The sequence below is a fragment of the Stylophora pistillata genome, chromosome 10 (genome assembly GCF_964205215.1).
Source record: "Stylophora pistillata chromosome 10, jaStyPist1.2, whole genome shotgun sequence".
Lineage (NCBI taxonomy): Eukaryota > Metazoa > Cnidaria > Anthozoa > Scleractinia > Pocilloporidae > Stylophora > Stylophora pistillata.
In genome coordinates, this window is record NC_142528.1 from 23,094,574 (window position 1) to 23,109,074 (window position 14,501).

The 14,501-nt window shown below is 35.9% G+C and overlaps 2 protein-coding genes across 14 annotated transcripts in view; one reads left to right on the plus strand and one right to left on the minus strand.

Annotated features, from left to right (window-relative positions):
• Positions 1-14,501, minus strand: part of LOC148722298 (uncharacterized) — a 63,909-nt gene that overhangs the window by 26,301 nt on the left and 23,107 nt on the right. The gene's annotated exons all lie outside the window — the stretch shown is intronic.
• LOC111329223 (uncharacterized) lies at positions 5,017-12,935 on the plus strand. 13 transcript variants are annotated; one of them, XM_088737138.1, is made up of 21 exons: positions 5,017-5,255; positions 5,350-5,480; positions 6,025-6,057; positions 6,350-6,382; positions 6,639-6,722; positions 7,225-7,311; positions 7,430-7,471; positions 7,697-7,762; positions 7,928-7,975; positions 8,061-8,164; positions 9,398-9,480; positions 9,686-9,765; positions 10,197-10,304; positions 10,579-10,660; positions 10,766-10,826; positions 11,326-11,370; positions 11,523-11,552; positions 11,835-11,888; positions 12,361-12,396; positions 12,545-12,601; positions 12,718-12,935. In XM_088737138.1, exons 1-21 carry the CDS (start codon positions 5,032-5,034, stop codon positions 12,730-12,732), a joined length of 1,503 nt encoding a protein of 500 aa, XP_088593264.1. In that variant the 5' UTR covers positions 5,017-5,031; the 3' UTR covers positions 12,733-12,935. The 13 variants fall into 13 exon arrangements, 12 of the variants coding, with proteins under 12 accessions (XP_088593264.1, XP_088593265.1, XP_088593267.1 ...); XM_088737139.1 differs by having other exon boundaries at positions 7,225-7,305; XM_088737141.1 differs by lacking the exon at positions 12,361-12,396.

Consider the following 14,501-nt stretch of genomic DNA (forward strand, 5'->3'; position numbering starts at 1 on the left):
TCGTAATAAACCCGTGAAAGTGATAAATCAGATAGAATGAAATATATGAAGTTCATATATTTTGAACTGCGGTATTAGACACGTATGATGCACGATCCTCGCAGTAGATAGCGCTATTTAAGCGATAGCGAAAATCAGACCTGAAAAAATCAGGCCTGTACGGGACTCGAACCACTGACCTCTGCGATACTAGTGCTTATTATGAATCAACTTAACGGCCTGCTCCCAGTTGGCTTGTTAGCTCAATTGGTAGAGCGCTGCACTAGTATCGCAGAGGTCAGTGGTTCGAGTCCCGTACAGGCCGGATTTTTTTCAGGTCTGATTTTCGCTATTGCTTAAATAGCGCTATCTACTGCGAGGATCGTGCATCATACGTATTTAGGAGTTACCCTAGCTAAATAAAAGTATTTACTACTACTAGATTACTACAGTTAAGAAAATCCTCCCCTCCGAAAGCAAAGAACCATCTCCGCAACTCAAAGTCGACGGTCAAGTTATAACTGAAAAGAGCTCAATCGCAAATTATTTCAACAATACATTCATAAATACAGCTGTCAACCTTTGCAAATCGTTTGTAAATGCTGCATCGAAACTCTCGTGAAGTATATCTTTAACAGAAGCTACGAACGCTACTTTTCTGTTTACTGACAGTTCTGAAACTGCTGTTCAGTCGGAAGGCCGACGACTTCAATCAGGCAAAGCAGTGGGCTTAGATAACATTCCACAAAGACTTCTAAAGGACGCTTCTGCAATTGTCACAAAACCTATTAACAGTAATAATTAATAAAGGCTGATAGTTTCGAAAGAAACTGTTTGGGGCTGCGTCGGTGGGAGTAACGAAATAATTTGGATATATCAACAAAGTTGAAATGGTAAATTGGCCACCGTAACGATTACAAAAGCTGACGTTTCAAGCAATAATTAATGCTTCACTGTCTCAGAGCAAAGTTCCTGACGACTAGCTTTTGTGGACTTGCGTAAGGCATTCAACACAATAGATCATTCTCTTTTTTTCAGGAAACTGCGCTATTTTGGAATCAAAAGCAAAGAACTGAACCGATTTGAAAACTATGACTGGCCACACCCAAGTTTTAGCAATGCCGGACTTCTGGATAATTTTCAAAGAAAGGCATCCAAAATTGTTTCAAAATCTAACGATAGTGGTCAAGCTTTAATGGATCTTAAATGGCCTTTCAGTAAATGTTATTACAGTCGAGAAGAGACGAACATACTTTTAAAGTGGTTAATAAATGTATTTTTGGTAATTGTCCTCTAAACCCAACCCTAACCCTAATAATACCAGAACAAGACAGGGAAATTTGCTTCATTTGCCTCGCGCTAGAACTGAAACAGCCAAGAGATCTTTTTTTTATCATGGATATGTTGTTTATAATAGTCACGTTAATTAGAATTTTCTGTAATATTATATTGAATAAGACTTTTTTATTATTTTATATTTATTTTTGGATCCTATTCACCAGGGCTCCTATTGATTGCTTAAATAGCGCTATCTACTGCGAGGATCGTGCATCATACGTATTTAGGAGTTACCCTAGCTAAATAAAAGTATTTACTACTACTAGATTACTACAGTTAAGAAAATCCTCCCCTCCGAAAGCAAAGAACCATCTCCGCAACTCAAAGTCGACGGTCAAGTTATAACTGAAAAGAGCTCAATCGCAAATTATTTCAACAATACATTCATAAATACAGCTGTCAACCTTTGCAAATCGTTTGTAAATGCTGCATCGAAACTCTCGTGAAGTATATCTTTAACAGAAGCTACGAACGCTACTTTTCTGTTTACTGACAGTTCTGAAACTGCTGTTCAGTCGGAAGGCCGACGACTTCAATCAGGCAAAGCAGTGGGCTTAGATAACATTCCACAAAGACTTCTAAAGGACGCTTCTGCAATTGTCACAAAACCTATTAACAGTAATAATTAATAAAGGCTGATAGTTTCGAAAGAAACTGTTTGGGGCTGCGTCGGTGGGAGTAACGAAATAATTTGGATATATCAACAAAGTTGAAATGGTAAATTGGCCACCGTAACGATTACAAAAGCTGACGTTTCAAGCAATAATTAATGCTTCACTGTCTCAGAGCAAAGTTCCTGACGACTAGCTTTTGTGGACTTGCGTAAGGCATTCAACACAATAGATCATTCTCTTTTTTTCAGGAAACTGCGCTATTTTGGAATCAAAAGCAAAGAACTGAACCGATTTGAAAACTATGACTGGCCACACCCAAGTTTTAGCAATGCCGGACTTCTGGATAATTTTCAAAGAAAGGCATCCAAAATTGTTTCAAAATCTAACGATAGTGGTCAAGCTTTAATGGATCTTAAATGGCCTTTCAGTAAATGTTATTACAGTCGAGAAGAGACGAACATACTTTTAAAGTGGTTAATAAATGTATTTTTGGTAATTGTCCTCTAAACCCAACCCTAACCCTAATAATACCAGAACAAGACAGGGAAATTTGCTTCATTTGCCTCGCGCTAGAACTGAAACAGCCAAGAGATCTTTTTTTTATCATGGATATGTTGTTTATAATAGTCACGTTAATTAGAATTTTCTGTAATATTATATTGAATAAGACTTTTTTATTATTTTATATTTATTTTTGGATCCTATTCACCAGGGCTCCTATTGATAGCAGAGCTTTAAGTTCTGATGGGACTACCCTGATGTTGGGATTTCTATTTATTTTTATTTTTATCTATTAAAATGGGAGTTATATGTTCATACTTCTTTGTAAATGTTACAATGCGCGCTGCCCTATTCTGCACTAGCTGTAGGCGGTTTAAGAGAACTTTAGGTAATCCATATAAAATAGCAGTACAGACTGTAGTCCAAGTTAGTGGTCACAAAAGGATGAATAATTGCTTAAGCAGATTCACGATCCAAATATGTACTGATCTTACTGATATCAGTTAGATGGAAATGACATTTTTCGAAAATCTTTTTAATGTGGTCTTCCATATCAGCACTGAGATCGAGTATCACTCCAGGATTACGAACAGAAGAGGAGAATTGAATAGTTTCACCTCCAACATACAAGAACAAATTCCAATTTCGCCCATGTCAGTGCGAACCGAGCTCTGTCTAAGTTCCAAGCTATTCTTGACTGTTGTTAAAAGTTATTGTGATCAACGAAAACTAAAGTTTTATTTGAACGTTGATATAAAAGTATCAAACATTTATGTGGCGAATTTTGATATTTAGGTAGCCGGACAATTTTTTAGAAAGTTTTCGGCATTTCAATGAGGGACTTTCCAGCAACTTTACTAACCCAATCGAGACAGGCTTAGTTTGTCCTCCTACCATTTACCAAGTGTAATTACAAGGTGCTACATCTTTTCGTTTATTACAAAGTGCGATGGTCTGTTCTTTCCACCTAATTGCACACTCCCCCTGTTGGGGCATGGCATTGATAGGTGTATCAACAGTAGCTGTATATTTCATGAATAAAAATTGTGCTGCAAGATAAAAATTTACAGCAGTGATGAACATGGCTGAAAACTGCAAACCATATCCGTTATCAGCAAATGAAACAATTTTATGATTGTCATAGTGCCAGAAATGTTTTTTTGACATTATCAAATTTGTTAATTGAGAAACTAAACGTTTTCACATCTGCCTGTGGTGCATCACTTTATTTGATGTAATATAAAACGATTGTAAAGAATTACTTTCCGAAAACATAGCTATATTAGAACTATTGCTGCAATGACCACAGTGTAAATGTAAATACATTTTGTAAATACATTTTGTATATGTAAACACATTACCCTTTTCTTTGAGGAAAAAAAAAATCCTGCAGAGAAATCAGGAGGGAAAAAATATCCCGCAGAGCATTTAGAATGGAAAAATATCCTGCCCAGCAGATTGCTAGAAAAAAATTTTTTCATGACCAGAAATCACCCCCCCCCCTTCCCCTCTCCTCAAAAGTTAAATGGTCGGCCGCTTACTTCAATTCAAAAGCCTGGAACGAAAGCCATTTGTAGCACACGAAAGTCGTTTCTGTTTGCATTATTTTGATTATCACCTAGCAGTTTTTGCGTTTCCATCGCCGAAATTGCCCAAGAATTACGAAAATAGTTCTAATTATTTTTTTATTTCATGCGCGAGATCAATGCAGGCAATCCCAACCGGGCAAGATCGGCCCATCTTGCCTACTCCGGTAGCCAATCAGAACACAAGGTTCACTTCATCTTGCCCACTGGCGCTGCAAGCGATGTAGTAAAGTCTGTTACTACAAAGTGCAACAGCTTTTTCATTACAGAGTGTGACAAGTGTAATTATAAAGTGCGACAAGTGTTATTACAAAGTGCGACAGATATAGCAAAGTGTGACAATTGTTGCAAAATTGCGACAAAACAGCCCTTCAAACACCTTTTTCACGATCCTATGAAGCTGAATAATTTGACATTTGGCCATACCATCCAAGAATCAATTGTGTTCTAAAATGTTGAAAACTGAACAGACACGAATTAAAGAGCCAGGTGAACAAGGAATGCACCAAAATAGAGGGAAGACCGTATATTCCATCCGATGATGGAAAAAAAAAATGTCGATACGTGAAGGATCGAACTTATAAAAATTCTCATCGGAAACAACTGACGGTGTATCATAATTCATTAAAATATAAAGACTATCAATCGTATGTTCTCGTTTGAAAGTGGCAACTTTTATATGATGTGCATCCTTAAAAGGAGCTTGTTTCTTGACCCCTCCTTGATCAAATTAGCATTCAATAATGTGGATCACAATAATTATTATCCAAACTAATTGCAGTTTTATTTTATTAAACGGCCCATTTAAAGGTGATTGTTCACAATGGGACGTCTACATGTGATCCCAATGGATCCAGATAGCCGTCAAAGTGAGAAAAATATTCATTAGCAATTATGAGATGTAAGTTTTCAAATGTCATGTCATTTACCGGCGAGTACATTTAAAGCGCTTCGACTCTCTTACATCTTTAATTTATTTCGACCGTTTTTGTTGATAAAGTACTCAAGCAGCAATGTCGACGGACAGGACAAGACGATCTAGAAGTATGAAACGTTCTTTCATATTGCTACGCTACTGCGATCAGCTGAAGGTACCGCGTCCCAACATCCAGCGGGTGTTGGAAAGTAGTGGAAGAGTCACCCAGCTGGAATTTCCGAACAACTCCAGTACAGCCAATCTGCAAGAGATCGTATTGAATGGTTTCAGGCAGCATCTAAATAGTAGGGAGGCGTCGAGGTAAAGCTGACAAATAGTTAATAGGAAGTAACAGATTTCTGGCCTATAAATATGTATTATGTAGCGGTTAACCGGTTTTTTTTTTTTTTTTTAGATTGCTCTTTTATCGAACTGTCAGTGGTTCTAACCTGTTGACCCTGGCTGGCACATGGGATGATATGTGCGGGGATACAATGAAGGCAATGTTCAAAAGCCGCTGTAGAGTGTTCATGCGATTAGATCGAGGTAAGATAACTCTTAACGAAAAGGGCAAGTCAACTTCGTAGTTAGATAAGGCCCTAGGGAAAGAAAACATTTGCATAACGACAAGACATGTCCAAGTCGCAACAGCAGTCCCGATAAACTTTTAACGAGGATTACTGGAAAATTCGAACCAAGTCTTCCGACATAACTTTTAAAAGTATGCTGAAGTTTGGAGATAGAGCACGTTGCGGTACTTCATGCTTCACGCGAGCGACGATGCGCAAGTGGCGGGGTCTGGCCCGAGTTGAATCGAGTCTTGACTCACTAGTGCACGGTACAAGTGCTGAAGAGATCTTGTGCTTACAACGTAGAAAATGCATTTTTACAGTGTATTCGGAAAAGTTCATTTGTTCACGGGACTGAAGAACAACAATGTCTAGTAGAATTATGGTTACGAATATCTGTCTCATTCAAGGAGTACTCATGTTAATCTGCACCATATTTAACTATGTCTGCACTCGGCTCAACTACATCAGACCGTTTCTTTGAAATGTAATGAATAACGTCGTCTTTCTCTCTTTTTCAGATAGCACGAATCAAGATCAGGATGGCGAAGCAGGTGATTATTAATTAATGAAAAGATCAATATCATATTTAAGCATTAAAGGTTTTTCGAAGAAGATCGAGCTCCCGCCATATACCGGTAATTGTAGAACTTTCCTTGCCTCCTTGCCAAGGACGTGATTGAAATTCATTCCTAGCTTAATTGATTGTGATGTTCTGATAGTAATTGCAGTTTCCATGAAAAGATGATCTTAAGTGATTCATGATGTGCTGAACCTGCACTCGGCTAAACTACATGATTCAGTTTCTTTTAAATTAACTTAATAACGTCGTTCTCTCTTTTTCAGATAACACGAATCAAGATCGAGATGGTGCAGCAGGTGATTATTAACGAAAAGTTCATATCATATTTATGCATTAAAGGTTTTTCTTAGACGATCGAGCACCCGCCAATTATCGGTAATTGGAGAACATTCCTTACCGATTGAAATTCGTTCTTAGCTTAATTGACTGTGATGTTATCATTAGTAATTGCAGTTTCTGTGAAAAGATGATGTTAAGTAACCTAGAATACTTTCCAAGAGAATCACTTTATTTCAACCCAATCGTTCTTTTCTTTAATGCTTGATACAACAGGGCAATCAACATCAGGAACTGGAAATGTTGGAATTGGGGTAGCGAGAGCCCCCAACGAGGTGGTTGTGGTAGACCCTCCAGAAGGTACATGACATTATGTGTTATGATTAATAACTTGTAGGATAGTCAGAAATGAAACTTGATTTGGTTCCAACAAATGGGGCTGTAACGCGAACATGTCAACTGGTGTTTAGATGAGAGTATACAAACACGTAAAAACTTGTGTTAACATTTAATTTAGGTGGACCCCAAAATAGCCATCCATATATTATTTGATTTCAAATAATTTTTATGGCCACTGCCTCCTATGGAGGTGAGGCCATAATGTTGACTTGGTTGAGTGAGTGAGCGAGCGAGTGAGTGTGACTGTAGAATTCGAAAGGATAGATGGATAGAGGAATGGTGAGGTTCTTGAGGTAGCCACTATAATTTTTCATTTCTCTTTGATATTATTATCATTATTTTAATCATTAATTTATTATTATGAATATGACTATTTGTTACCATCTATTGGGTACTCAAAAAGATGTGGGATGTAGTAGTAGTAGCCATATCCAGTCTTAACTGCCTATTTTTTTTACTTCAGATGAAAACACAAGTGATGAGGAACTTGGTAGACCTATCTTTACTTCATCACCAATAGTACATCAAGTACCCATTGTAGCAGGTACATGTAGGTATACTTTCCACACTTTTTCTGTCTGGAGAACTAAAGTGTAGGGTAGCATTGCTCTTGCAGCTTTAATGAACTTGTTTTCCTTTTTTTCTCTTTTTCTTTTCCTTTCAATTAGGTGACCAGAAAAGAGCAGAGATGTTTGTTGAAAGCCTATATGGTAAAGATGAAGGAAGTTCAATATGTAATTATTTCTGGAGTTGAGTTACAAACGGGATGGGCATAATTATATTGCACAAAGAGATATTAAGAATGAAATACCCACTTGAAAAGACTATGAGAGTTGTAATAACTTGAAAGACAAAACTTATAGCTGAAAGTAGTCAATTCATGCTGTTTATAGTCTTTGTAATCATTCATCCTAAAGTTGTTCTCAATTTCCTAGAGTCAGTAGTCACATGCTGTCCTATGGCAATGGATGGCCACATTTTGGCTGCACAGGCAGTAGAAGGTAATAGTGTAATCCAATAATTATATACAAATTTTAAAGGTCAAATATTGGCTTGTCAATCCTAGTTCAAATTATATTTTGATAGGTTTTGAACATGAATATTGTAAAATAATGTAATAAAAGAAAGGGAGAATAAGTTAAAAAAAGACATGTAATGTTTTTCAGTGGGAACAGTGGAAGAGGAGGTGGATCAACTGGTTGGTGCAGAAGCGAGTAAGTAAAGACTTGGAATGAATCATTTTAATCTGGTCCAGCAAAGAAGTTATGTGCTCAATTGATTCTACATTCTTACTGTTAGACCCAAGATGTGGACCAGCCTATGATTTACAGCTTCTAAGAAAACTAATGGTAGCACATGATGTGCCCCCAGTGCTACCATTCCTGTGCATAAATGCACGAGAAGTAAGTGTGTGAAGGTTTGTAGGGATGATTTTAGATAAGAGTTGCATACAAAGTCTCTTCAGGTTATGATGGACAAGTCACAGTTGGCCTAGTCATAAGCATGTGAAACTTCAGATTGTGTTGCAGTCAGGTTCATGACCTTGCTATATGTCAGGGGGTTTTGTGTTTGAATGAAATACATTCTTTCTCAAAGTGCCTATTTCCAGCCTGCACCATTAATGACAACCAGAAAACTTGCAGGGAAACCTAATCAAATGCTGGGGATTAACCTCTTAGGAGCCAACAGCTATACATGACCTTCTTTCTTGAGCTAACCGCCTCCCGGTTAGCTCAATTGGTTAGAGCGCTGGACTGTTGTGCGGGAGGTCGAGGTCGATGGTTCGAGCCCCGGCCGGACCAACACTCAAGGTCTTAAAATAACTGAGGAGAATGCGCTACCTTTCTTTAATAAGAAATGGATAGACATTCTAGTATTCTCGGATAAGGACGAATAAACCGTAGGTCCCGTCTCCTGCATCTATTAATTAGATAATTTGGTTAGGCAGGGGACGTTAAAGAACCCACTCACGAGATTACTGTGATGTGGTCTGGCCTGTTTACTGGGAATTGGAGGGAGGGGGCATCTTCAAATAAGTTTCCTTCGATTGTTTGTAAAACTGCTGATGCAGTCTGGCCAAAGTCCCCTGAACATTGTTGTGATGCGCATTTGATCATATCGACATGTTAATTTGCGCAATGTAAATATTAAATTATTAAATAAATAAATATTAAACTATTATTTCTTCATGGGACTCACATTTCATTAATTCTAAGTTCTAATGTTGCAATTTAGAATCAAGTGTAGTATTACAACTGACTGAGGTCTATCTTGGGTTCATAGTGTTTTCGCATAATTGTATAAAATGTACATGTAACTTTGTGTTCATGTTTAGTTTTTTTAGCGCTTTGCGTCCAATTGTAGTGTTAGAATTGTGACATAAAACACGTCACTTAATGTTTTGACATTTCTAATCAATTCTTCCCATTCCCTAAATTATACAGTTGAGTCATCACTAGTTGAAGGTTACATACATCAAAATACACTGAAATGAAATGCATGTCTTATGAAATTAGAGGTTCTGCACGATATTGTTTGGAAGGGAAAGACAAAATTAATGTTGTGCATTTATACAATTAAAAGCAATTATTATTATAACATTCAAAAAAATCTTATTATCTAAAAATTGAACTCAGATGAGAAAGCAGTGCCACCAGGACTGTATTCCTTTGGTGCTCATCCGCTACAAAGCTTCGCAAAAGGCCATGGATACCTTAAGGTACACCTCCTATAAATCTCTGCAATATAACTTCATAACAATCAGAGCAAAGAATTATACAGTGGTCATGCTTTGCATTTCATTTCATTAGGGATAAGTGATTCTAGTTAAACATATTTCAATAATAGCTGAGATGTGCAAGTCATATTGTAGTATTGTATCTATCACTTCATTGAATATAGTACACACTACTGGTTCATTTCAGAGCTTTGCTGGATATATCAGATGTGTTGGGAACCTGCTATCTGTGTGCCTCCCTTCAAGGCAGCAATTTTGATAACAGTGGTAAGTGTTTAGGCTTGATTACCAACCTCTGTTATTATTATTGTTATTATTATTATTATTATTATTATTATTATTATTATTATTATAATTATTAGTTGTTGAGACACTGGTGGTTCTCCTGGTGACTCACATGATTATCAAGCTGTATCCCAAGGAAATCATTTTCAAATTTTTTTCCCACTTTTACCATGAAACAGCAGTTTATTGGACAACAAAAGTCAGCTCTCAAAAGGCATGTAACCTCAAACAGATTTTTCCATAGTTCATTGTCAATCACAACATTGTCTTGGAAAATAAAATTTAGGAAACAAACACAAATTAGTTGTTCAACAAAAATGCATGCAAAAGTAATATGTTTTGAACAGAACCATCCAAAAGAGACATTGTCATGTCCTCAGTAATGTAATGAATTGAATGTCTTATTTGCATAGCTTGTGGGAAACATCAACAATCTCAACAATCAAGTGAAGATGTGGAGATCAGGGTGATGCACCCTACATTAACTTCCAACAGGATGATAGTTGGAAGTTTGATAGCAGGTCAGTGCAGGCATCTGAGCTTCCAATTTGTTGCTCAAATTGTAACCTATCAAAGGTATCCCATACATGGTAATCCTGTAGCTGATAATCATAATTTACAAAAATCTCAAATCTCCTGATTTTCTTCTGATTTGGGAGTTTTAAAAAACATTTACAAACAAACAAACCAAGAAATGAAAAAAACTCAAGTGTATGATGTTCTGTTAAATTATGCAATTTAACACTGATAATTATCTCGTTGTGTATTAATGGTATGGATGACTATGTCTTCAAGGAAATGAAAGTAGCCTTACAAGAGAGTTGGTAGAAGCAATACACCAAGGCAAGGAGGCTTCAAATGCTCTAAAGGCTCACAGGTTAATGTTGCAGTGTACTATAACTAACTATTGTTCAGGTTGATCTCATTATAACCATAATGGTTTAAGTTTTCTAACTCAAACTACATTAATTTGAATTTACAGGGACCTCTTGGAAAGGGACAGAGCTATAAGATTACAGCAGGAAATTGAATTGCAAGCTTCTGTAAGTTTGGTAGATCACAGATGAATTGGCAACCATTAAATACACTGTAGATTCAAAATTGTGTAGCAAAGACAGTTAAATCTGCGTATACCACACATACAGCACAAAAATGCCAATGCATGTACATTAGAAAAAGAAGTGTAAACTGCTTATAGAAAGAACTCATGGTGTATATCTTTTTGGTAGAAGAGAAAAATTAAAAAATACAAACAATAAGGAGGAAATTAACTGAAAATACCATTGTTGGCTTTCTGGATAAACCAATCAGACACCACAAAGATAGCACTATATGAACTAGGAAACAAATGTAGCTCTATTGATGTAAACAGCTGATAGAAAGAAATCATGATGTAATTTTTTTCTTTTTGTAGAAAAGAAAAATTAATATAAAAACAAGAATGAAGAAACTGCAAATACAATCGTTGGCTTTATTTGAAATGTATTTTATAAAGTGGTGCTTTGAATTACATATACTTTATTATGAATTCCACTTTTTCAGGAGGCTTTAGACAGGGCCAAAAGCAAACCACAAACAGAGGAAAGAGTAAGTTTAAGTTACTTTGTTGTATATTTTTAAAGATTTTTTAACCTTACATGAGCGGAATATCAACATGGTTCATTAACAGATATATTACTTCCAAATGAATTTCTAAATCTTGGCATGTCCATTTCCATGTATTCTAAATTCAATCACAGGCCCAAAGACCTCAGGACTTAGAAAATGAGGTAAATAATGCAAATGTTCTGGCAATTGTATTTATTAACAATAAATAAACCAGATAATATCTGAAAAGTAGTATTCCAAAAATCCACATTAACAGAAATGCGTATACCAGTAGTATGTATATATTAGTGTATAAGTGAAGGCATCTGTTTTTGCAGAGTGAGATGTGGCTGTATATAGTGCTATTAAAAGCAAAACAGGAAATTGGGAAATTATCACTTTTATGCCCCATGTTAATTGTCTACTAAATTCAAATAACTCATTGTATATTACTTATATGGCAGGCTGATCTTGGTGAAGGTGAAAATTTGGATGAAACTGTGGTGGATTCTGCGGAGGTAATGTCTGTACTTCCTTGAAACTGCCAAAACTAATATGGCTTAACTGGCTAAAGTGCAAAATTGGACTTTGATTGATTTACTGGATATTCCCAGTTATGGCTTTTAAGAATCCTAGATATATCTTTGTCTGCAATTGACGTGCTCGTCAATTGATGTTCCTAAAAAACTCTAATATGAGGAAAAATCCAGCAAACTCACTGGCGTGCAGTGAATTTGTTCTTCCATGAGTTTCTAGGTGTTGGTCAAATGCCAATTTCCTCATTGTACTTTGAATTTCAACTGCACGTGCAGCACTGCATGGTAATAATTATCAGCAAAGCAAGGTGAAATTTTTTGGGTTTAAATGATGATTATGATGGTTTCTTTGCAAATCTTTGAACACTGGAGAAATTATTCCCTTAATACGTCTTAATAAGTCTTGGGAAATACTTTAATATGAGTAAAACTCCAATTAATCATTTTTGTTTAGGTCCGCAAGAGAAGGCTCGCAAGGTTTAGTGAAGGGGTAATTACTTTTTATGATGTATTTCAAAAATTATCCATTGCAAGTCTTTTTTAAGTGAATAGTAAACCTTTCATTTTGAAAACAACTTTGAAGACATAGGTGGTCAAACACAAACAAGTAAAACTTGATTGTTTTATATATTTTGTAGGAATCTTGTAAATATCCCCGTAATAATGAGAGTGACTGTGATGAAGATAGTAGAATTGTAAGTATCGTAAGTGGTTTGAAATGAAGTATAGTTACTATTTCAAAACTTGAAGGAAAAAGTGCAGATCTTTTGAAGAAATTATTTGATTAAAATGTATTTTCTTTTTTTTGCAGACTTTCAAGAATTAATAATTTGTATTTTTGTAGTAAAATCTCAATTGTTGAACTTAATCCATAAATTTTCATTTCTATTTCATTTTTAGTGATTTGTTCTTAATAAGTTATTATGTATTACCCATATTGTAATTCATATTTTTATAAGCAATACAACTATTTAAGTTGTGATACAAGTTGTGGATGGGTTTTATTCAAATTAAACTTCATTTCCCTTCCTTGATGTTGTTTTTTCTTCAAAAAAGGTATGAGATATATTATCAATAGTTTGTCTATTTGCATGTCTTTTGATGCTGTCAATACAAATAATAATAAAAGTGAATGAGGTCCAGGTTCAGCACTAGGCAAATATAAGTGTATTCAACATCTCTCATTGTATAATAATAAACTATAAGTGAATCTCGCAACTTGATTAACTGAATTAAAGGGGAGGTGATGATTATTGCCAATGTGACACAAAGTAAGAAATCATTCGTTGAAAGCAAAACGGATGGGTTAGCTCAATGATGGTACAAATAAAGACTTGCACTCTCTAAATGAACTGTTTATTGTATCCATTAATTTCTTTTCTGGCAATAGATAGGTTTCACATCATTTTGATTTCAGTATCAACAAGATTACAAACAACTATGTGCATGAAATGAAATGAAAGAAAAGTTCTTTTCGTCGATATGTAATGGTGGCCTTAATAATTTCTTCTTTCATACACTGTTGAGGGTCTTTAAAGCAAAACTGATTTTAAAAGGTTTGCTCAGTGATCATCTAAACAATAGAGGCTCAAACTCCCTCAGTTAATAGTTGATATTATCCATTCATTCATTTCTGATCATTAATATTGGTTCTCACAACTACAATACCCCCCTTCCTGTTAATCCAGCCAAACAACTGAAATACATTTGAATTTATTCAATTTAGAGTTTATTTGCATTTGCACACGACCCCACAAGCTGTTCAGCTTTAAACATTATCGTGTCTAAATAAAGGTGTTATTATACTGTTGGCAGTTATGAAAAGTTTATATAAGTAATTTTGATTTCAGTAATTTTGATTTTCAATTTACAATAAAGCGAAGCACTTGTCAAACTTGAAAAGTAGTATTTCCGTAATGAAATCGACAGTAACACAAGAATTAACATCATTCCAAAGTTAAGCAAAGTTGAATTCGAAATCTGTCGAAGTTCTCTACGAATTCTCGGATGACTTATTTGCTCCACGTGATTTTTTAAATGCAAGCGTAAGAAAGGCAAATGTTGTCTTTCCATAAATTTTTTTATGCAGAGATGTATCCGTTGATAAGAGAAAAAAAAGAATAAATGCTGTGTACTGTAGGAATTCGGCTCACAACCTCTCGCTTTATGGGCTACCAGCTAGTTTTACAGTCAGGGGTCTTAAAATCAGGGGTTCTTACAGTCGGGTTCTTACAATCAGGGGTTCTTAAAATCAGGGGTCTTACAATCAGGGGTCTTACAGTCAGGGGTTCTTACAATCAGGGGTTCTTACAATCAGGAGTCTCAGTAAAGTCAGGAGTTCTTACAATCAGGGGTCTTACAGTCAGGGGTTCTTACAATCGGGGGTTCTTACAATCAGGGGTTCTTACAAGCAGGGGTTCTTACAATCAGGGGTTCTTACAATCAGGAGTTTTTACAATCAGGGGTTCTTAAAATCAGGGGTTCTTACAATCAGGGGTTCTTACAATCGGGGGTTCTTACAATCAGGGGTCTTAAAATCAGGGGTTCTTAAAATGAGGGTTCTTAAAATCAGGGTTCTTACAGTCAGGGGTTCTT